We start from the raw sequence: 24,115 nt of genomic DNA, 5'->3' as shown, positions 1-24,115 counted from the left end.
TTTGGTCTACGTTATTACCACGGCTATTACTGTCCGTATTCCTAATTAATTTACTACCGTTTGTTTTCCCAAATAAATGAATAAGATGGCGCCTAACTTCCTTATAGTATCTCCATCTTTTCTTTACCCGTGATAAAGAAAGCGCCAGCAACTAAATAGGAACACTAACTTTCCGCAGATGGTTCGGAAGACGAGGACTACTCAGCGAGCCTTAGCGCAGTGCTGCGTCAGCGAAGAGCTAGCGTGAGGAGGTCACGAAAGGGCAGAGCGAGACGCCCTTCTTCACCCTTCCTCGCCGACGAAACCAGGCCTCGTAGGCGGTCTTCTGTCTTCACCACCAGCTCGGGGGAGTAAGTGTCTGGCCATAAAAGCCCTGGCCTTTGTCAAGTAAGTTAGTTCCCAGATATTGTCTAATCAGACCGCGGATGCGCACGAAGCGCGAAATATAGCGAAGAAAAAGACATAAAATAATTGAATACGCCAGAAAAAGCTTTTTTTTCAATCATTATCAGGCAGTCGGGCAATTTTGTTACTGTGTGACTTTAATTACTCAGTTCCAGAGTAGCATGGTTTGGTCATACCATCTGGCTTAGGGCAACAAGCGTATCAGTTTTCAACAAAAAGGGGATTAAAATATTCAGAGGGTATTAACACTGCAAGCTGAATAACCTATTTATCAGGTTGAATCTGTATCAGGTCAAGGGTTGAATTTTAGAGTCAGAGATATTGCTTTTCGCCAATGATAAAAAATATAAGTTCATACTACAAAAGCATTAAACTTTCATATCCAATCACTCCCTGTGCGGTGAAGTTTGGTTCAAGTTAGAAGTGATAGCTGGTTCATTATATTTTTTTAACGACTTCAAAAATCATCAAATGACCCCTCCCGCTGTGGGTCAGCAGCAGTGAGGGAGTGTCAGACTCTTACTGACTAAAAACCGTCGTGTTCCGTCGTAGGCCTTTTATGTATTAGGGCCGGGGTAACTCTTTCGAACAATCCCGCAGCCTCGGCAGGCCTTGGCCCTACTGGGCCCGGCTGGGGTTGCTGACATCTCTTTGTTATATTGTATTCAAGTTGACAATTAGGTTAGCACTAACTTCAACGCAATATTCAGCACTGCCATATCGATGGAGGACGGCCAGTTGGCGGTAGCTACGCAGGAGCAAATCTTCGAGAACATTCACTTGCACAAGGAAGTCTTGGGTTCCGTGAAGCAGCAACCCCTCGGAATGCGAAGGAAACTCAAGATCGTACATCAGGTTAGACAACAAAGTTTAATTAACCTGAGGAATTCGAATTTTAGCCACGTAGGTTCAGCCCGCGGACCGAGCACTATTTTAACTATATAGCCTTCCTCATCATCATCTCCCGAGCCTTTTCCCAGCTATACTGGGGTCGGCTTTGGCTGAGTGCGAGTGTTTTAAAAAGATCGACGGCCTATCTGACCTCCTTAACTCAATTACCCGGGCAAGACTGTGTCAGACTTACTTCTTCATTACCTGAAATCATTTTCAAACCAGACCAGTACCTGAGATAAGTGTGTGACACCAGACAACCTATCTGTAAATAAATGATAAAATATCTTATGTTCATTGTGTTTTTGACGTCATCTTTGGTGAACCTTACATCTTCAACCTAAACATCTGCTATCTTTTCCAATATATCAGTATCATTATTGTCTATAGGCCAAAGCATACATCAAACGTCATGAGGGCCAACTCCAAGAAAGGCTGGCTCAGTCGAAGAGCACGAGAGACATATACGCCAGATTCAATATCTTGCTGAATTCGGTACGTACACATTATATGAAATGAACGACTTTCTTATGAAAGTGCTACAGCTTCACAAATTCAAACGGTGTAACAGTGTGGGGTCCTCTTAAAAAAACATCTTATTTTTAATCTAATTCGCAATAAATTAATTAGCGTGCATCTACACGGTGCAAGTAGCTTGCGCATGTTGAGACACATGCGCAGGTTACATGCATTTTAAAAAAGTTCGGTTCCAGCGACTCGCGGATCTACCAAAGCGAATACCCACCCGCGTGCTCTTGTCACTTGTCCCTTGTCACTTGCGCGTATGCACCAAGTAGATGACCTAGACCTTTAATCGCCAAGAAATGATTATTTTTTGCCGTAGTACTGGCAACAAATGAAACGCGAGGCAGCGAACACTTCGAACCTGCTAATTCCTTGGGAGCTGCGCATCAAGGAGATCGAGTCACACTTCGGCTCCGTGGTGGCTTCGTACTTCACCTTCCTTCGCTGGCTGTTCTGGGTTAACCTGGTCATCGGCTTCGTGCTTCTCGTCTTTGTTATTGTACCTGAGGTATGGAAAGTATCTGTACTGTACCCACACCTGAATATACTATAAATAAAATAAATTCGTGTTAGTTACACATTTTATAACTCAAGAATGGCTGAACCTTTTAAGCTAAAAATAAGAGAGGAGATAGCTTAGTCCTGGGAGTAGAAGGACGTAGGATGTTTTTGTCACCATCCGGCTACGGGAAGCAGTTAAATCGGTCCGCGGGTGAAACCGCGGGCGGAAAGCTAGTATACTATAAACTAGGGACCCGACTTCGTACGGGTGCAATAGTCCACTATTTAATGTATCTTATTATACATATAAACCTTCCTCGTCAATCGCTCTATCTATCATCCATCAAAACCCGTTGCGTAGTTTGAAAAAATTAACCATACACAGAGATATAGGGACAGAGAAAGTGACTTTGTGTTATACTATGTAGTGATCATCATACTTCAATAGCGAATGATCCATTTTTTTTGCAATCAAATCAGATATTTTATCAAACCCATTAAATTTTTTTCTATGTTGTATGTTATTGTAAGTGATTAATGCTCAATCCTTCTCCGTGTGAGAGGAGGCCTGTGCCCAGAAGTGGGACGATAAAAAGGCTGTAACAGGTAACAGGTATGTTATTGTACTCGACTCATATTAATTATCAAACTACATTTTCAGTATCTAACAGCGAATCCGCAGCAAGACGGCGAAAGGAAGACGATCATGGAGGAAGAGAAACAAAACGCAACGAATCTTTTGACTCTGTGGGAGTTCGAGGGTGTCCTGAAATTTTCGCCCATTTTCTACGGTTACTATAGCAACGTGGAACGAGCTCAGTACCGCATGCCTCTCGCATACTTCCTGACGGGACTCGCCGTTTATATTTATAGCTTCGTGGCCATACTGAGAAAGTTAGTTATTTTAGATTTTATGAGACATGTGTTACGTATGCCAGCTGCAGCTCTGAATTCTGGATGCTTATGGGCATGCAGGGAGACCGAAGTTTGCTAAATTATTTAGCTTATCACGCTATCATTTTAAACAAATTATACGACTTCACACTATCACGCAAATAATATTATAAAGGAGGAAGATGGTATGTGCGTGTGTGTGTGATTGTATGTGTGGAGCGGCTGAACGGATTATTTTTTATTATTAATTCCAAAAAGAAATACCTACACAACTTTATACAAAAAAAAATACAAACACAACCATGCAATGTGTTTCCTCACTTATGGGAATCCACATCGTAATGAAAGTTGGTCATATTGTAGCTTAGCATCAGAATAACCACTTTTTTATTTGGATATAGAAAGCAGTTCCCTCTAACAGCAGTTCCCAAGTAACTAGGTACATATAACTGCTTGCGGAAACTTGTATGATTATCCTCACGGTTTCTCGAAGAAAAGATTGAACTATCATTATAGAGATAGGAGTGTTATTTCGCACTTCTTGGGGCTGAAACCGTCAATTTTATCAAATCAATCCGATAAAAGACTGAAAGTAGAAACACCCAATTTCTGGGTGTTACACAAATAAATGTTTCACAGGATGGCAGAGAACTCAAGAATGTCGAAATTATCTGAAAAGGAAGACGAATGCATATTTTCATGGAAACTTTTCACGGGGTGGGACTTCATGATCGGCAATACGGAGACCGCACACAACCGTATTGCATCCGTCATTTTAGGATTCAAAGAAGCTTTACTGGAAGAAGCCGAAAAGAAAAAAGATTTAAGGAAGTAAGTTTGGCCAAAATATTTCATTTGAATCACACAATATTTTCTTTATACAGAATTCTGATATTTTCAATGCAGCCCTAAAGTAACAGTTACACGAAAGTCATTAATTTGCCAGTAAATATATCCTCTGAGTAGAAGATTTTTTCCTTAATCGTGAAATAAATAAGTCGGAATCTGACTAGACTTTTCCCAACTATGTTGAGGTGAGCGTTCAGTCTAACTGGATACAACTGAGTACTGGTTTACTAGTACGAGTATATTACTTACGCGAATATTAGACATTTAAATAAAACTACTTTTACGGATTTTATCGCGGTTATATTAAAATGATTGAATCCCGACGTTTCAGATCCTTTACAGCATCCATGGTCACGGGCAGACTAGACGCGCGTGCATGGACGCGATAAAATCCATAAAAGTAGTATTTAAATGCAAGTTAACTTTCTCGATGCGAAGATTATCCTTCCATTTAATCACGTAGCACTAATCTTAGAATAGTTTATTTAATGAAGACTGTCATCGGTACTTGGTCGTATTACAATAGCGCTCACTTTTGCGAGTATAAACAATAGCCGGCAAAATGAATGAAGATGTATCTAAATCATGTGATGTAGCATACGACTCCTTATTTCAATAGGGTTATAATGTATCTATTACGTACCGAGTGCGAACGCTCACAAAACTTGGAATCGGCATGCTGTTCACGTTATTTCAGCTGGCGCATCATATCTCTGCGTGCTCTGGTGAACGTGTGCGTCGTCATACTGCTGGCAGTGTCAGCCTATGCCGTCGTCACCGTCGTCTATCGCTCAGACGATAACTTGCTGGTGAGAAGCTGGTGGCGAGAGAACGAAACGACAATAGTTGTCACGGTTATCTCCATAACATTTCCTGTATTTTTTGAACTGCTTGGATTCCTGGAGCATTATCACCCACGAAAGCAGCTCAGGTTACAATTAGCCAGGTAATAGTTAAATGTATATGATTATTTTATTGCTTTTCGAGCAATTAATACGTTTTTAAATTATTATTTTTTTCTTGTAGGATCATGTTGTTGAATCTCCTCAATCTTTACTCCCTTATATTTGCTTTATTCAGCAAAATTGAGGGCATGAGCAAGGAACTGGATTCGTTAAAACCAACACTTAATTTAAATGCAACTATAACACCGAATGAAACATTGAATCTAAGTGAATCTTATACAACAAGATTACCAGACTTTTGCGTTGAGCAGATAATTTCGTGTGGGCCCTGCGACATACAGATTACATTACCGGTGAAATTAGCTGACGGGATTGTTTTAAAAACAGCTTCAGCGCCATTCCCTAAAAAACTGGCTCCTAAAATACTCTTGAGACGTCCTCGCCAAATTGTAACTTCTGCGTCAAACACCAAAAAAGAAGACAACTTTGATAATATTGAAACTACTACAATTGACAGTATATTATTGGGAATAAAAGAACTGGAAAGATTGAGAAACATAAGCATTCAACAAACGCTCAATTTTACAAATGACAATGATACTATTGCAGATTTAGATGAATACGAATATACATTCTATGACACTGCTGAGTCAACCACAGCAGCAAAAACGGACACCAATATCATCAATAATTTTACATATGATGAATATTCGAGCGCTGTAACTGATTACAATTCATTCGAATTTGTTAATACAAATGAACATACTAGTACTGAAACTTCTACAGTTACAGGAAGTTCCGATATGACATATACCATCAATGATTATAGTGATGGCATGGATACTACCACAGATAGTGAAACAACGGTCACTGATACTGAATTTGTATCATATATAAACATATTTGAAACGACCAGTGATATTGAAGGTTTAGAAACTGGAGAAAATACCGAGACGACAAGAAACAGTATAACTGACTCCACGTACTCGATAGATACTACTACTAGTATGGACGTTACAGATAGTACGATTGAATATACCACTGAGCACGATGTTATAGAAACATCTACTCCATATTCCACCTTACAACCTACAAAAGCTCACGACAAGGCCAAAAATTATGATATGGCGACTGAGGTTACAAGTCAATCTGCAGTGACCAATACTTTGAAAACTACAACGATTGCAACCGTCGAAATTTGTCCTGATTTTACATTTAATTGTACAGTAAACTGTAACGGAAGCAATATCAAACAAGTATTTTTCATGTCAAACTGTACTATTGTCAAAAGAGTCTGCTACGTAAAACTATGTCCTTCCAATATAAACGATATGGTGAATTCAAAGAATGGTACAAATGTGACTATTATAGATATAGTATATATTGAAAAAGACAGGAAGATGTATAATTTATCTGTGCCTACCAGGAAAAAGTTACTCAAGTTATGCTGGGAAACCATGTTCGGGCAAGAGCTAGTAAAGTTGACAATGATGGACCTGGTAAGTTAATACAGACGCCAGCGCATCAAGCTACGCCAATCTGTAAAAAAATCCCAATATTTTAGTTATTTTTTTAACTGTATATATATCGGGTGTGTCGTTTACAATCACATCAAATGAAATGATTTAGTATACTGGTTAATATAATATGTCGATTAACACAAAGAAAAAAGAAAAATACGTAAATTTTTTTGAAACAAAGTAAAGTCAAATTAGAACACCATATAAAAGTCAGTCATTACAAACAATTGAAATTCTCCCTTGAAAACTGAAAGCTGTCAACTTATCAAAACATTCGATACTCCTAACTTTATCTCTGCTTTATACATGATGTTGTAACTTATAAAAACGAAAAATTTATCCTGTGGTTAAACCACTGAATGAATTAGGTTATTTTTAATGTGATTGTGAACGACACTCCCTGTATAAGAGGAAAGTGACAAAATAGCTGTCATGGTAAGGCCATAAAAATTGGAAAGGGGTAAGGAGAATTATATTTGAATCACTTTTACTCGCAAGCTCATTATCAGGCAATAAATACAACACAACAGCTTCGGAGACACACTTCTTGATTACTACATACTTTCGCTTACACACTCTTAACTTTATTGATATTTGTTCTCTTTTTTGCAGGTTTTCGTCCTGCTTGGTACACTATTCATGGATTTCTTTCGCGCCCTTTTTGTTCGATACATGAACAGATGCTGGTGCTGGGACCTGGAAAAGAAATTCCCTGAATACGGAGACTTTAAAATTGCCGAAAATATTCTTCATCTTATAAACAACCAGGGAATGGTCTGGATGGGAATGTTCTTTTCCCCAGGACTAGTTGTCCTGAATGTTGTCAAGCTGATGATCATGATGTACTTACGTTCCTGGGCAGTGATGACCTGTAACGTCCCTCACGCGGTCGTCTTTAGAGTTTCCAAAAGCAATAACTTCTACTTAGCCTTACTGCTAACGATGTTATTTCTCTGCGTACTTCCAGTTGGATACACCATAGTTTGGGTTAAGCCGTCGTGGCACTGTGGACCTTTTTCCGAATACGATAAGATTTATTATATCTTAACAATTAATATATACAAAATATTACCCAATAGCCTGAATTTTGCTCTGGAGTATATAGCTTCACCTGCAATAGTTATTCCTCTGCTTGTATTATTAATATTGATAATTTACTATTTAACATCACTGACAAACTCATTGAGAGAAGCGAATAATGATTTGAAGGTAAGGGTGACAGTTGGCATTTTGCTAATAAATTCTCCATATAAGACCCAGTGGCACCATTGAACTATAACGATAACCAAACTATAATCAACCATGAAACTGCCGCCCGTTGATCAAATAGGCCATTTGACAATTGGGAATGGTTCTGTTATCGTTGAAGTTAAAGGGTGCAACTCACCATAAGTCTTTCAAAAACTACTTTGATGTAGATAATGTTGGAAAAGTTTTGCAAAGATTCTCAAGGCTTGTTATTTATAGATACAATTACGCCGTGAAAGAACTGAAGAGCGCAGGAAAATGTTTCAACTTGCTGATACGAGGAGAAGAGCTGGTTCCTCAGCTATGGATAATACGCCATTTGCAAGATGGAAAAAGGCTTTACCTTCATTGCCAATGAGCAAATCAATTGATTCAGATGACCGAAAGACTCTGACGGAGGAAATGAACGAACCTATTAAGATTTCTAAGAAAAAAGGTAAGTATGCTCAATTTTAAAGCTTGTGGCACATTATAGGTATAAAAGTAAAAAGTCGTATAAAAATACGGCGGTAATGCAGGCAACATTCTTAATGCGGAGGTCTGATCTAAACCTTTCTTTTTAAAGCAGTTCTTGTTTCAGGTGGTATTTTCGCCAAAATAGTTGGTATGGCACTTGACAAAAAAACTGACGTAGGAGCCGTTTCCGAAGTGGATGATCCCTCCCCTTTGCCTAACAATGCTGACGACGAAACAGATACAGATTTTCATGAAACCCTTCCTCGAGACGTACTGAAAATAAAAGACATTTTTATACTTAAACCGGATCAGAAAGCCAAGACTAGTGTGGAGTTCAAAACTGATGGTGCGAAAAAATATAAAATGAATGAAATATTTAATAAAGGTCTGAAAGTCAAGCTTGAGAAAATTGATGATCGTACTGAAAAAAAAGCAGTTATTGAAAAACAAATACAAGATGCAAAAGAAGCAACTAAAGCCAAAATTGTGAAAGAAATATCCAAAGAAAAGTGTGATGGGAAGAAGTTCAATGAAAAGCAGACATCGCAGTCCAGTACTCAGTCGAAGCAGTCTGATTCTATTAGCTCTGTTATACCCGTTATAACTATCAGTACCACAGAAAGTGATGAAGAGGTGCTGTCACAAAAAGAGAATAATGGTCAACATGGTCAGAAAATAAAACGCGACGGAAAATCCAGGAAAACTCCTGATTTGAAATCCCTACGACGACAAAGTAGTGTGGAAAGCATAAGTGAAAACAAACCGTCTCAAGACAAGACGCAAGATGAAGGTCATAAATATCAATATTCCCTGTAATTCATCGTAGTATTAATACAAATAAATGTTTAACTTTGTAGTTTAAGTTTTTGTTTGATTTCAATCTTTATAAGTTTACATTAAGGCGAGGAATTGGTCAACAATAATTCCATAACCGGCACGCGCATCTAAGGCGCCAAAAGGGGTCGGAGCGTCTGAGCGGGGCGAGGATAACAATACGCGCGCTAGCTTATAACTAAAAGTCGTAAGCGACAAAATGGTTTTGTAATTTTAATATTTAGAAATGATAATTTAATAAAAATTCCTACTACAATTTTAAAGAGTATGTATATACTCAACTACTAAAAAAGTTAAGAGGCTTAAATCGGTCCCGTTTGCCCATAATATGTGAATCTCTTTTTAAAAAGAGGTATGTTTGATATATTTTTCTCTGTTATAAAAGTTACCTAATCATGTTTCTACAACTAACAAAATAAGGTTTATATCATGAACTTTCAGGTAACCAAGTTGTATTTTGATCCGTTTTGTATTTACTGAGAAAAATTGACATCCTTGGCGCCAAAAATTCCAATTCGTCCTCTTAAACAACAAACAAAGATAATCTTTATGATATTGCTATTAAGTAGGTACATGAAAATATCCACTCGATAAATCAATTACTAGTCATTCCAGTATATAGTGAGCAGATGAAAGCATAATAACATCCACTAGATGTTACTTAACCTCGTATTTGTTAAGATACAACTGTATTTTGAGACATATTCTGTTTTCAACTTTCAGCCTACGCGTTTTCTTTTTAACACGCTTATATTATAAGCTTCATTTGTAACTACTTATGTAAGGAAATCTTGGAATCTTAATTTGACCCACTCTCCGGTCTCCGATTATGGTGTGTACACGCTCTAAGTTCTGATGACAATACATGACTAGCTAAAAAACGACCTTAAAGCCAATATGGCGGTCTCGCCAAAATGGCTGGCTATTTTAAATCCACCCCCACGATATGGGTATCAAATGAAAATAAAAAGAATAGTTTAAAAAACTAGATCGGCCGGAAAACTAGGCCGGGTGTCGAGAGACGACTCCCGGCCACCGTAGGCGTGGGCCTGAGCGGTGAGTTCGGGTGGCTTATCGTCCTTCTGTCTCGTAGGATACAAGTACTCGTCTCGGCGGCGCACGTTGTTCCACGCGCCCCCACGCTGCTAACCCACAGCCGGAGGAGTCATTTGATGATTTATCATAAAAAAGTCGATAACAACTTGAGCCGTTTTTAAGAATTAGTAAGTAATAATTCCACCATATTGATTAGGAACACCATAATTATACCATATTTATTACTTTGGTTAACTTTGACCAGCTATGAATAATACACAGATAAAGTGAATAATTTATCACATTGTCTAGTCAATATGGGTATGTATGGTATTAGTCAGTATGGTATTATGTATAATATCTATTTAATCACTATGGCTGTAACATGTACGTCAAGTGAGTCTATATGCTCATGAAGGTTTGGGCCTTAGATGATGCTGGAGACGATATCAAGGCAACTCCACATCGGTCTAAAGCAACTATCAATTGTTTGGCTCATTTCATTCGTAATAACGTGATGTTTTCACCGAAACATGTAATAGACCTGAAAATGAAGGGAAAGCGCAGTTAAGGAAACTCCTGGAAGGTTCATAGCATCTCGATTGCGTTTGGGCATATTCTATTTTGTGCTGGTAAGGTCTTTCCAAATTATGGTTTGGATTGGATTGAAAAAGAATAATCAATTTTTTTGTTTTAAAAATGTTTATCAATAGTGATTACTTAGAAATACATATACAAAAATAAATACTAAAATATAAAAACTTCCTGATATTGTCGAGGAATCATTACACAAATAAGATAAACAAACACAGACATGGAATCTGGCGAACAAAGATATAGGCTTGCTGAGGGGCACTAGCGTAGACAGTGGGCTCACCGTGCATCCGTCTCCAATCCCATGAAGCAATCGTTCTAGACTTGCGTATCTCTTAGAGGCAAGGCTACGTCCAGTCATTGGAGGGTTATGTCTACATCCCCTCTCATTATAAATAAAACCAATATCCAAGAACCTACTAAAACAGCCGCCTATGAAAGTTTTACCAATACATTTAGTCTTATATGCTTTCTTCAAGTGCACGTTCGTCCTTGAAGGGTTATTGAATATTGTATAGCACTTATCTGTAGACATACCTGACTCATCCAAACCACATTGATAGCATACGTTAGTTTTGTTGCCTCCTTGTCTGGACCTTAATTCTTGATCGTATGGTTCGTAATATTGACGTGTGACATCTGTCTCCAATAAATTTACCTTAATTGGCTCATTTGGATCTACAATTCTATTATTTTTTTCCAAATCTTGCAAGTTTGGTTGCTTTTGGGTATAAGATTTACCATAGCCAGACATTTTTATGACTAAATCAGGTTCCTTTTGCACTTCATCTGATAAGTTATGTTTGTTGAATTCTTCCAAATCTTTATAATAATTATCTTTGTAGTATAACCTTTCTGAAGAAATAGGGATATCATAATCTGACATTTCAAAACCGTGTTCATTGTAAAATGCTTTTTCTGAGGGAACTAATTGTTCTAGATCATCAATTTGTTTTTTATCAAAGTCCGAGGTTTCTGCATTTGATTCTTCAGACGTTTTATTTGAAAGATATGCCTTCTTCTCAGTGGTGTAAGTAATCTCATGTCCAGATATCTCTGAAGCAGGTTCTTCATGGTGTGGTCTTTCTGTAGAAATAAGACTCTCAGTTATCTCATCTGATTTGGGATTCTTATAGGATGTCTTCTCTACAGTGAAAGTTTTCATGAAATCTACCATTTCTGTAGCCGGTTCTCTATAGCTTGTTTTGACAGAAGAATGGAACTTATTGATCATCATATTTTTTTTTGAAAATGGCTTTCTACTAGATGGTTTTTCTGTTGTAAAATTTTCTTTATATACTGCTATTTCTTTTTTGGAAGATTGTTCTGAAAAATTAATTATGGTATCGGTAATCTTAATTTTGGTTTCATTCACTTTAAGATCATTCATAATTATTCTCATTTTAGGAGAGGTTTTTCCTTCATACATGATTTCGGTGAGGGGTTCGCCATGTGCTTTATTTTCAGGATAAACTGTACTAATCTTCACCACGCCTAGCTTATTATTTTCATTGGTCTCCACTCTAGTGGTAAGATTACGGGACATTTTGTCTTCAGCTCTGTTTGCAGAGTAAGGTTTCTTAGAGTGAGTACGTTGTGTTGCGTGATGTTCTTCAAACTCCTCCAACTCCGAATAGTAATGGTTTCCAAATCGGGTTACAATTGGAACTCGTGTAAACATTTTGTATATTTGCCAATCCAGTGTACTTTTTTCGTTTTCTTCATATCGATATTCCTGTCTTATTGATTTTCTTGTTGGCTTATAATAAAGATTGTTAAATTCAGTGGGCATCCTCGTGGGAAAGTAATTTTTCCACGTAATTTTTCTGGAAGAGTAATCTGATTGAGGCATCGTTAAATATTCTGTAGTGCTGCCAGTGAGTATGTAACGTGGTGGTTTGTTAGGCCAAGGATCATGTATATTACCTAAAATAGTAATAATGTCCATGTTTCCAGGATCGTCGTAAAGTTTTTTTGTACTTACGGTATCTATTTCGTGCCGTAAAGTTCTTGTTAGGTGATAAAAGTTATCTTCATTTCTTTTGAATGATTTTTTTTCTTTATGATCACTAATATAAGTATCATCTGAAGCTTCATATGTAATTTCTGTCTCTGCGTTATAATAAACATCTTCAGGTAAACCGATTGAAGTTGATTCCAAATTCCTAAAGTCGTTCTCATAATCTTCAGGCAGTACAATCACGTCTGTTGTAGCCATGTACACGTATGGATCCATAAGCTTAGAAATATGGGCTGCTGGTGCAGTTTCTACACAAAATGAGACCCAGAGTATAATGTTAAGAACACATATCATTATAAAATCGTAAAACGTAAATGTGTTAAAAAGTTATCAAAATAGTGAAAATCACATGACTATAAAAATATTTGTATGATAAATTGCAAATTGTCAATTGAAAATAATCTCCTGAAGGATTGTCACTGTCAGAAGATATGAGTATGGCTGTGTCATCGAGGGCTGTGTTCCGAAATAAATTTCAGTATCGCCAGAATTAGCAGAAAATACGCCAATACTGAGCGCAAGAGGGGAATGAGCGTTATGGATATTCGGCGGTCAATCAGGAAATCGTCCATAGCAAAAATAATTCCTTATCTCTTGTAATAAGGAATTATTGTGGGACATTTAGAGAAAATACTGGCATATTACTGCATCAGAATAGTATGAGCTCAACCACTTAGTTATTCGCAGATTTTAATCTAGACACACGGCAGTGTGTCCGCCAAGTTCGAGCAAAAAAAGCGACACACCGGCCGTGGGTTATATTACACGAACCATTTCGGGCCAAATTCGACACCCTGTAACTCAAAATCTATTTTATTTACGCATATCAAATTTCTAGTATCTGTTGAGACCCCCTCACTTATTTAAATACAAAATTTCATTAATATACCTATTGTAGGTCTTGAGATATTGACGTCAGAAAATCGCCATTTTTACTATACACTCACTGACTGACTGACTCACTCATCAAAAACCTAGACCACTTCCAATGGTCGTATTGACTTGAAATTTGGCATGGAGGTAGGTCTTTATGTCAAGGTAAAGGGAAAAATCTGAAAATGGCCAAGTGTGAGTCGGTTTCAAAATAATGAAGGTGTTTTGTACCCGGTGTAAAATACCCCTAAGGAACTAAAACGAACTAAATTTATCTATATTTATTTATATAATATATATATTTATGATGTTACTTGGCAAGTTTTAATAGAAAATTAAATACTTGATTCATTGCGTTTAGTAGGTTTATAACAAGGTGTGTGAAAACTTGCCTAGTAAAATCATTAAAAAGTAACTATTTTTAACTGAGGTATGTGTATGGAACTTGGTACTTATTCAGATCTCACTTCTTTTATAGGCGAAGCATTCCCATATTATCGAACTTGGCAGTCTTTCACATTTTTGTTTTGGGTGCTATTTATTATTTTCAGCTTGGAAGGAACAAGGAACAGAAGTAATTTATTCACTTGAAAACAACTATCGACAATATAATCTTATTAAAACTCTAGCTTCTAAAATAATAATAATTCATCAAAGGTTTATGAATGAAATATTCCATTTAAGAAGGCCTTTTGAATCATATACATTACATTAGTATAAGTCATTACTAGAGAAGGGATTTATTTACTTGAAAATGACTATCGACAAACATAACTTTAAATAAACTCTAGCTTCTAAAGTACTGACAATTCGTCTTAGGTACGTTAATACGTTTACGCTTAAAAATACCTTTTCATTAATATATGGTTCGTAAACGTTAACGCAATATAAAGTATCAATAATACCTACGCGTTAGTTTTACTATATCTTCTAAAATACTAACAATTGGTAAATAATATGTTTAGATGGAATATAGCGCATAATAAGACCTTTTAATGAGGGTTTTTGAAATTTTTTCTGCCACCGGGTGGCGCCACGTATGCGTCTGGTCCAAACAGCTGTCAAATAGTATGGAATTGTAGGTGCCGAACTTATTGTTTATTGAAATTCTGTTATATTGGAAGTGTTATTGATTTTATTATGGACTACGGTCAGAATAAGGTTTCCGAACTAAAAATTGAGCTAAGAGAGAGGGTGCAAAAGTCACTGGTACTAAGGAAAAGCTTGTTGAATTTTTTTTTAACACAATATGATTTAGTAAAACAATAATGCAGTGCTTTAATTATAAAATAAAAAAAAACACTAAAATCGTTCACTATTCATAGTAAAGATAAGCACTTTGACAGTTATCTGGACCTGACGACTCGGTGCTGCCACCTCGTGGACGCCATTTTACGAAACCCTCATTGATATATGACACATAGCTAGAGGTGGAATATTATTCCTTAACATAGCAAAACTATCGACTATATGCTTTAGTGTGGCTATATCTTCTAAAATACTACGAATTGGTCAATGGTAAGTTACTTAAAAAGGCCTTTTGATTGCTATGTGGTTCATAACTAGAGGTGGAATATTATTCCTTAACATAATATAAAGTATCGACAATACGCCTTAGTTTCGCTTTATCTTCTAAAATACTAACATTTGGTAAATAATATGTTTAGATGGAATAAGCGCTTAAAAAAACTTTTTAATTGATAAGTATATGACTCATAACTAGAGGTGGAGTACATTATCTTTAAAACGTGTTTCTATAGTACTGCTTTATGTGTGCTCTAACTACTACAGCAATAACAATTGGTGAGAAGTGTATAACGCATAATACGACCCTTCAAAAAACATTATAAATAATATATGATTCAATATTATTTATTACTTGAAAGCACTTAACGATAAAAACCTTTGACATGCCCTAACATCCAAAGTATTTAACATTGGTAAGAAGTATTTTAGTACGTAATGTTGCGCTTAAAAAGACCTTTCAAATGATATACGACTCATTAATAGAGGAAAAGTAGACCACCATACAAACATTTCGCCCATTCTCCTTTCTTAAAAATTATCTTTTATCACATTTTTCCATTCTTTTTAACTCGACTAGGTGAATGTCTGCGTTTGAAATAAAAACAAAACAAAAATCATGAAAAAGTGCTCTTATAGGAAGAATCTTGCTTTTACTGAAGACGAGCTATCCAATATCAAAGGTTCTATGCCATAGACTCCAGGTCCAAGAATCATATTCAACTTACATGTCCAGGGTGTCTTCACTGCAACTAAGCAATGTATACCAACAAATAAAACGCCAATGAAAACAAATCATTCATAATTTATCAACGTGTATAGTTAAAAACCTTTCCAAAGAAATACATAGAGCCATACTAAATAAATATAATTAGGACGTAGTGCTTCGCTCTCGTTGCAGTAGTCACCGACACACACACATACGTGATATCTAGCATACAGGTTGACGGATCTGCTCAAGGGGGTCAGCGAGGCATGCGGGCTCGCCACGCAACCCTCTTCGATGTGATGCATGGATTTTTCTAACGACATTAATCTATTGGACGCATAGCTACTACCACGCAGAGGATTCATGGTTCGGCAACCTCGCTCATCATATGTTTCACCAACATCAAGGTAACGCTTGAAACATCCGCCTGAGTAAATGAAATAAATGTTCATTACCACGTGCAACGGTCATTCATAACGGTCCGGTGACGGTGGCGGTGAACAAACGGCCTTAGGTGTCCCTTATTGTGATTTAGGAGATACTTAAATTTTATGGGCTACTGGTGAATCGAAACTTGCGTTAAGTGTCCCTTATTTTGGTTTAAGAGACAAATTAGGAGTAGATTTAAGGGCTTAAAAAAACTGGCATAAGTGCCAAAAAAGTTCAAAAGTTTAGAAACAAAAATGCATTTTTTTCGGTTTTGAAGTAAGTAAGCCACGTGGATGGAAAACATACAACCACAATGGGCCCGTAATACATTCGTTGGTACCAGAATCATCGCTGGCCGCTGGTAGCACAGGGTCTATAGAAAGGAGATGTCTAAAAACACCCAGAGTCGACAGAAACTTCTAATGTATGATTGGATTCAGTATGTGTGGATTAAAATAAGTATTTAATATCATCTAAAAACCATGGGGTTCTCTCTTTATGACGTTTTTTCGATAAAGATTTTAGTTCACAAAAAAATTACTTTGTTTACTGTTCATTAGAAGTTGAACTTGGAGTGGCATTTATTTTCATTTTTAACCGACTTCCCAAAAAGAAGAAGCTTCTCACGGTTTTTTTTGTGTATTTGCAAATTTTTTTTTTTTTTGTTTGATAGCGTACCTATTCTTTCCAGGTTAACCCTGAGAAATCAAGGGCAACTTACGAAAGTTGTAGGCAGGTATAGGGTAGATGTAGGATACAAACCTGGCACTCAGGTGTATCTCTGATGACACTATACAACAGTGCAGGAGGAAGCGAGAAGCTCAAGGGGACTCGGCAACGGTAAATATTAACTACCTCGTGCCTGGGCTTATATTGTTCGTATTGACAAGAACTTTCCATTAATGTGGAAAGTATATAATTATAGTAATGTGGTCGTCTCTAAAATTCTAAAAAAAAACTTCCCAAAAAAAAGACTTCTAAATAGCTTTTTTTTACTAACCCATGCTAGTTCAGAAGGTTACACAAGGAGCTTAATCGTATCTGGATTGGTTCATATCGATAGTGCAATGTGTAGAGGTCAAACTCAAGACCTTTTAATCACCAGGCCAACTCTGTAACTACGGGGATATTACTATTGGCTTGTATAATGTAAGTGTACCCTCTTTTTTATGTTCCTAGATGTAAATAATCTTTAAAATCAACATAAATTCAACATAACCTATTTTTGTAATAATATGATGTAGCTCCTATACCCCATTGATTTCAGGTTGTTCTTTTTGACACCATCAAAATGTCTATCATAATGAACCCAATTAGTAAACATTTAATTGCTGTCGATTCTGTTTTTTTTCTAAGAAAATTTTGCCGTCACCTTTACCCATTTTCCTTTGAATACTGTTCGTAATAGCGTAAAGTGTGAATACTATACCTCTGTACAATCTCTTTGGTAATGTGAAGAAATACTTAGGGTCGTCCTTAGGTATATCAGTGAATTGATCAGTACCGATGCACGTGACTTTGAATATATCCCTCAAATAGCTATAGATACGTTCTTTGCTGTTAAAAGCTTGGTGGCAACCTGGTGCTCTAGGTATTGATGTTTCATTTAATCCGCATTGATAACATTTTACCTCTACGTGTTCATAATAATCTTCTTGTGCAGTTCCTTTTTGAGTCGTTCGCGTTCTGCGTGTGTATGATTTTGTACTTTCTGGTGTTGGCAGTGTTGGCCAGTCCCGACCAACTGGCCTGCCAGGAAGGTCACTAAGATTCGTCTCTCCTCGATTTTGCACTCTTTCTCTCATAAGAGTCGTAATTCCTGGATTTTTTGCTTTTTCTATACCAATAGTCGTAATTTCCGGATTGTCTTCTGTCGTAACAGTCGTAATTTCTGGATTTCCTACTTCTTCTCTCGTCAGAGTTAACATTACTGGAACTTCAGGCTCAGTTGTGTCTATGGTATCATCTTCTTCCCAGTGAACACTTTCGTCTGTGTTCACAAAATTTACAGGCAACCAGTTTTTACCATGATCATAATCTGTCGACATCTCTTCACTAGCTTCGTCTACAATGGTATTGCCTAGATCATTGGGATTGACAGTTTGCTTTTGTGTGTTTTTGTTTATGTAGGGGAAATAATTAGCAAAAGTTTTTTTAATCTTTTTTTGGGTAGTTGTTTTGCCTGTACTAGATAATATTAATACTACTTTTGGCCAAGCCTCGTCATCTTCATCAAAGTGATGCCAAAAAGTTTTTTTGGTAGTGACCCGCTTGTCTTGCAGTAATACTTGATGCGTGTGGAATTTAGTTTTTACCGTTGGTCTCGAGTTTTGTTTATCTGGTTTTGCAGTACCAGTATTTTTATTAGTGGGTTTCCACAATGTTCTATGTCCTGTAGAGAAATAACAGTTTGAATACCGGTCCTGTTGCCTACTTACAATTATAACAATTGAAGCAACTAACTAAGAATAAGTTGTAAGTCTCTACGACTAGCGTGCAATATGTTTTTTAACTCATTATTTAGTGTATAAAAACAGCTACCTAATCTATACATATATAAAAAAGAAAGTCGCGTTAGTTGCACCACTTATAAGTCAAGAACGGCTGAACCGATTTAGCTGAAAATTGGCAGGGAGGTAGTTTAGAGCCAGGAGAAGGACATAGGAGTTTTTGTCACCACCCGGCTCCGGGATGCAGTTATCTCGGGACGCGGGTGAAACCGCGGACGAGAAGCTAGTCACTACATAAAACAAAGTCGCCTTTTCTGACTCGATAACCCTATGTCACTTTGTACGCTTAAATCTTCAAAAGTACGCAACAGATTTTGATACGGTTTTTTTTTTAATAGATAGAGTTATTGAAGAGAAATTGAAGAGGAGGAGGTTTATAAGTACAAACTAAAATGTATAAAATGTCTCTGGAATCTTCTGAAGACTAGAGATTTCGAGCGTACTTCAGAAACATACACAGAACGTAAACCGCACTGATGCCCTGGATATTGCGAGATTGCGGAATCGCGAGATGTACAATACGATTTGAAAAGGCGCTCTGGGTATTATCTAACATGTTATATGAAGATGGAATAGCCAGCGAGTGAAACGTCGCTCGTGTAGACTTCGATAGTGATTTCATGGCATAGGTGTCAGCAACGCCACTATTTAAATATGACAAGAACCTGGCCAAATATAAGACTTTCGGGAAAATTAATCGCACGAACAGTGATGAGGTATAAACAGAGTTGAGGCATAAACGGAGAAGGATTGAGCGTTAATCACCGTGCTTGCTCAATGCGGGTTGGTGAATTCAGACTTTATAGTTCAGATTTCCTCGTAATGTTTTCCTTCACCTTTTTATCAGCCATTATTATCTAAGATATACCTACTTAGGAAGTACATACAAACTTAGAAAAGTTTCATTGGTACTTGCCTGACCTGGAATCGAAGCCACATTCATATGTTACAGCGAAAGTAATAAGTCTGGATATCTATATAATATCTATACATATAAAAATAGCCCGCTTTCCGTTGTCACGACATAACATGAAAACGGCTTGACCGATTTGGCTGAAAATTAGAGGGGAGGTAACTTAGACCCGGGAGAAGGTTTTAGGATAGTTTTTGTCACCATCCGGCTACGGGACGCAGGTGAAATCGCGGGCAAAAGCTAGTTATATACATTATCTAAATGAAAAAGATGGGAAGAACGGGGGTAATATGTGAATTTTGGACCAAAACAGCAGTATCCGCCGAATGCATACTAATTTTCTGTAGACGTTCCGAAATAACATTGAAATTACCTAACATTTTTTTCTGAAATAAATGTGGAAAAAGATTGGTCTAGGATGGGAGCCCCAAGGAGGCGGAGAGACTGTTTATCTATAATTTTGATCTGTGGTGCTAATGATTGAAATGTGGATATTGTCTTTATCTGCCAGTCGTGTCAGTAATAAATAATTCACATTTTGTACAATTTCGGTCTAAACAGATGGAATGAAATTTATGTTTTAAATTAATGAAATCCTGAAGAACAGTCTCTACATGGCCTCCCAGGATCCCCATCATCATCATCCCAAAAATTGTACAAAAATGTGTCGTAGTGGAGTACTGTACTGTAACTGGGTTGACGTTGACCTGATGTTATAACTAACTTTGAGACGTTGCTACAGAGAACCTGAAATATACGGGTTTTTAAGTAAGCAAAACAAAAGAATTTTCACATTCTAAGGTACTAAGGTACTACAGCGGGACCCAGCAGGGCCAAGGCCTGCCGGGGCTGTGGGATTGGTTGAGATACCGAGGCCCTGGTACATAAAAGTCCTACGACGGAATACGACGGTTTTTAGTCAGTAAAAGTCTGACACTCCCTAACCGCTGCTAACCCACAGCGGGAGGGATCATTTGATTTTGACGTCATAAAAAAAATGGTACTAGGGTACTAGAAGCATTTTAACGTTTCTATGCACAAACAACTGTTTCACTCTAGGAAAATAATAATCAATACAATTTTGTCACCAAATCATTGCACAGCAACAAAAAATGTAATACATTACCTCGATAAGGTTCATATCTGTAAATGTTTTTTGGCAATATAAAAGCGATAGTTGTCTCCGAAAAATGCTCCAACGGATTTTTGACACGTGACAATAACGAGGTTTCAGTGTATATAAGTCCATTGCATATAAATAAGAAATAAAACTTGTATAAAATATTTTTAGACATATGTATTACGATGTTGTAAATGTAGTATTTGTATTGATCAGTATTGATGTCATTAGTGACATATACACACTATCCATACATTAACACAGAATAAAAATTATACCACAGAGTACCTATATATATGGTACCACCCAAAAAATTTGGTGTGGGGAGGGGGGATCGAAATCAATTTTACTCCGCAAACCGTAGCCCACTAATGATGCATCGCGTGCCGGAAAATGTCATTACAATAACAACACACATTTTTTTCGATCGACCGATGTACCTACAACATGTTACAAAAGTATTCAAATACAATAAATTAATTCAAATATACCTCTAGAAAAGAAAGATTATTGGCGATGCAAAGATTCTAACTAGCGCCTCTAGTGTCAAAATTGTGAAGCAGTCTAAGAACGACACTTTGACAGATATCCGTACATTTTGTATCAAAATACCGCGCGTCAAATTAAAAAGAAAAAAGTGACAGTGACATAAATTGTATAGAAAATGCTGTCAGTGTCGTTCTTAGACAGCTTCTTAATGTCGCCACTAGAGGCGTGCGCGTAATCTTTGCATCGCCAATTGTAACAGAGGCATAACATACATATACTTTAACAGTTTCGTACCTAAATAACCACCAAAATGCCTTCTTTAGGGCGTATTGTTTTGTTCAATGTTTAGATAAGACCATTAAACATGGGCTCATCTGTTGAACCAGAAGCTTTTGCTTCAATATTTGAATACGTAAATGTAGTACATTTTGAGGGAAGCCTATTAGAGGGAAGCATTATAGCCTAGCCATATTTAAATTAATAATTTTTAAAATTTAATAATTTTATGGAAGGGAATTTTGAGGCATCAAACGACCATTTCCATTGAAAACCTTTGCATAAAATCTAACAGCGGCATTCATAATAGATCCTTATCGGTCTATATAATGTCTATATATCACTATAAAGTGACGAGCAAAGACTACGACAGACTACAATATATAAACACTTAGGTGACGTGGTGTACGCCACGTCAGTTTTAAACGCATTATATTTTCTTTATAATGTTTACAAATATTTTATCTCAGTTTTATTTTGTATTATTTTATTTTTTTAGTTTCTTGTCTTATATTGACGGTTCGTTACTTTCACGTGTTAAGAACCCTGTGGAACATGTGTCTGGCTCCACTATATCCTACATTCTGCCAAAGAACGTATACAGATACGAGCCCTACAGAGGTAACTATGTATTGTTTTAAGTTTCATATGTTCATGATGCACAGATATTTTGCTCATTTATCTGCTGAGGACTGCAGCTTCCCCTAGTGGCACCACGTCTCCTTGCTTTAAGGACTTCAAAAATACAAAAAGGTTACCGATCGGTGTGAGTTTTGTTCGGTTTTGTTTAAAAGTGCTTTTCCATGTACCAGAACACGGGACAATAGATTTCCTAGGCATTCTAATTATATTGATACACAATCATGACTTAACCAGGATGAACTGGTATAAAGGTACGATGCCTTCTTCTTTACCCTAAGTTTCGGCTGAGGTGTACGGACCGTGATCACGTCAAGGATCAAAGGTAAGGCCTGTCCCCCGTCACCCGCGCTTGGGTGTATGTTTTTTTTTTTTTTAATCATTACGAAAACCACCTACAATTATTTCATTTATTTATGTATTCATCATCATCAATTTAAGATGCAGCTCTTGTCGGCAGCTCCTTCCATTTACGCCTATCTAGCGCCAACTCCTGAACTTCCTCATACGGCAAAATTTCCTTCTCTTTAATTTGCTTGATGTAGCCGTACCTTGGACGACCCCTTCCCCTCTTTCCTTCGACTTTTCCTTCAACGATGTTTTGATAAATTCGTCATGACGTATAAGGTGTCCCATCATTTTTCTTCTCCTGTTCTCTATTTTTGCAATAGTTGTCTTTTACTTCCTATTCTGTTTCTGTCTGTTCTGTCTTTCCGTCCAGCTCAAACTCAAACTCAAATTTTTTTTTATTTCAAATAGGCCTATAAAAGCTCTTTCGAAACGTCAAAGTTAGGTGCACGGTTCCAAAGAGTTGGTCTCATGGAGTAGAACCGGCAAGAAACTTCTAGACACTCTTTTTAAAAGAAAATAAAAATAATTACAATCCAAATTGAGCTAAACATGTATTAATAAATTATACAAAATAATTTTAGTGCAATCGTTACTAGAAAAATAATTTATATAATTCAAAGAAAAAATATATTGAGTAATCAAGTTCTTATATAATGTAACTTGGGGTCTTGCTGGCTTGGGCTTGGCTGGTCTGGGCGGAGGCACTCCCGTGCCTGTGGTCGCCGGGGGAGCCACATGTGCAGAGAAAAAGAAAAAACAATATTAATTTAACGCCAGGCATCACTGTCATTAATGTAATTCTGAATTTTATAATACGCCTTTTTAATCAAAATGTTTTTAACTACATTCTTAAACTTTTTATCAGTGAGATCAAGGATACATTTAGGTAGCTTGTTATAAAAACGTTCGCAATTCCCTAAGAACGACTTATTTGTTTTTGTTAGCCTAAACTTGGGAACCACTAATTTATGTTTGTTACGTGTATTTATCTGGTGAATGTCACTTTTAACTGTGAATTTATGGATGTTTTTGGGAACAAACATAATATTTTCAAAAATATACAATGCGCTAATTCTCTCCATCCTCCTCCAGCACCCATCCCATCCCATCTCAAAAGCCTCCAATCTGCTTAGTCAGCGTCCAAGTTTAAAACCGTACAACGCAATGCTCCAGATGTATGTCCTTACGAAATTCTTGTTGTAAAATCTTGTTTGGCCATTGCTATTCGGCATTTGATATCAGCGGAACGCCTAGAGTCAAATGTTATGTTACACAATAATAAAGCCCCTGGTGTAGACTAAATTCCCATAGAGCTGATAAAGAATTCTAATGAGCTTGCATTAATTGAACTATTTGAAATATCTGTCCAAATATTTAGTAAGTAAAAAATAATAATTTATGTATGCGATGATGTTTGTTTACAGGACATAGAACGTTGTGGAAGCCTACTCGCACGACGAAGTCAGAACCATATAGTGCATTGCCTTCTCGAACGAAAACTTCCAAAAGAAAACAACAATATGAAGAGCATTCATCACGCCATCACATAGATGTTCCTACAAAAAAGACTTATTGGCACCATTTTTATGATGACGAGGAGGCTTG

The 24,115-nt window shown here is 36.9% G+C and overlaps 3 protein-coding genes across 5 annotated transcripts in view; 2 read left to right on the top strand and 1 right to left on the bottom strand.

Annotated features, from left to right (window-relative positions):
* Nucleotides 1–9,044, top strand: part of LOC110379467 (transmembrane channel-like protein) — a 28,662-nt gene extending 19,618 nt beyond the window's left edge. For both annotated transcript variants that reach the window (XM_021339142.3, XM_021339143.3), the window contains 11 exons: nt 179–350; nt 1,116–1,260; nt 1,687–1,791; nt 2,141–2,329; nt 2,984–3,216; nt 3,856–4,047; nt 4,763–5,011; nt 5,092–6,469; nt 7,103–7,699; nt 7,958–8,174; nt 8,319–9,044. In XM_021339142.3, the coding sequence (XP_021194817.3) occupies nt 179–350; nt 1,116–1,260; nt 1,687–1,791; nt 2,141–2,329; nt 2,984–3,216; nt 3,856–4,047; nt 4,763–5,011; nt 5,092–6,469; nt 7,103–7,699; nt 7,958–8,174; nt 8,319–9,010 (4,169 nt within the window). In that variant the 3' untranslated portion in view covers nt 9,011–9,044. The remainder of the gene's footprint in view (nt 1–178; nt 351–1,115; nt 1,261–1,686; nt 1,792–2,140; nt 2,330–2,983; nt 3,217–3,855; nt 4,048–4,762; nt 5,012–5,091; nt 6,470–7,102; nt 7,700–7,957; nt 8,175–8,318) is intronic.
* A 6,846-nt stretch (nt 9,045–15,890) lies between these two features.
* On the bottom strand, nt 15,891–20,962 carry LOC110379463 (uncharacterized). 2 transcript variants are annotated; one of them, XM_021339135.3, is made up of 3 exons: nt 20,762–20,962; nt 17,642–18,604; nt 15,891–16,210 (listed from the first exon to the last, which is right to left on the bottom strand). In XM_021339135.3, exons 1-3 carry the CDS (start codon nt 20,928–20,930, stop codon nt 15,897–15,899), a joined length of 1,446 nt encoding a protein of 481 aa, XP_021194810.3. In that variant the 5' UTR covers nt 20,931–20,962; the 3' UTR covers nt 15,891–15,896. The 2 variants fall into 2 exon arrangements, with proteins under 2 accessions (XP_021194810.3, XP_021194812.3); XM_021339137.3 differs by having other exon boundaries at nt 17,844–18,604.
* A 948-nt stretch (nt 20,963–21,910) lies between these two features.
* The window catches only part of LOC110379471 (uncharacterized), a 5,903-nt gene continuing 3,698 nt past the window's right edge, over nt 21,911–24,115 (top strand). The window contains exons 1-2 of the mRNA XM_064036832.1: nt 21,911–22,141; nt 23,935–24,115. The exon at nt 23,935–24,115 is cut by the window's right edge and continues 589 nt beyond it. Coding sequence (XP_063892902.1) covers nt 21,967–22,141; nt 23,935–24,115 — 356 coding nt within the window. The 5' untranslated portion in view covers nt 21,911–21,966. The remainder of the gene's footprint in view (nt 22,142–23,934) is intronic.

The sequence above is a fragment of the Helicoverpa armigera genome, chromosome 1 (genome assembly GCF_030705265.1).
Source record: "Helicoverpa armigera isolate CAAS_96S chromosome 1, ASM3070526v1, whole genome shotgun sequence".
Classification (NCBI taxonomy): Eukaryota; Metazoa; Arthropoda; class Insecta; order Lepidoptera; family Noctuidae; genus Helicoverpa; species Helicoverpa armigera.
The sequence above is the reverse complement of the archived record's forward strand: the minus strand, read 5'-3'. Positions and strand labels throughout refer to the sequence as shown.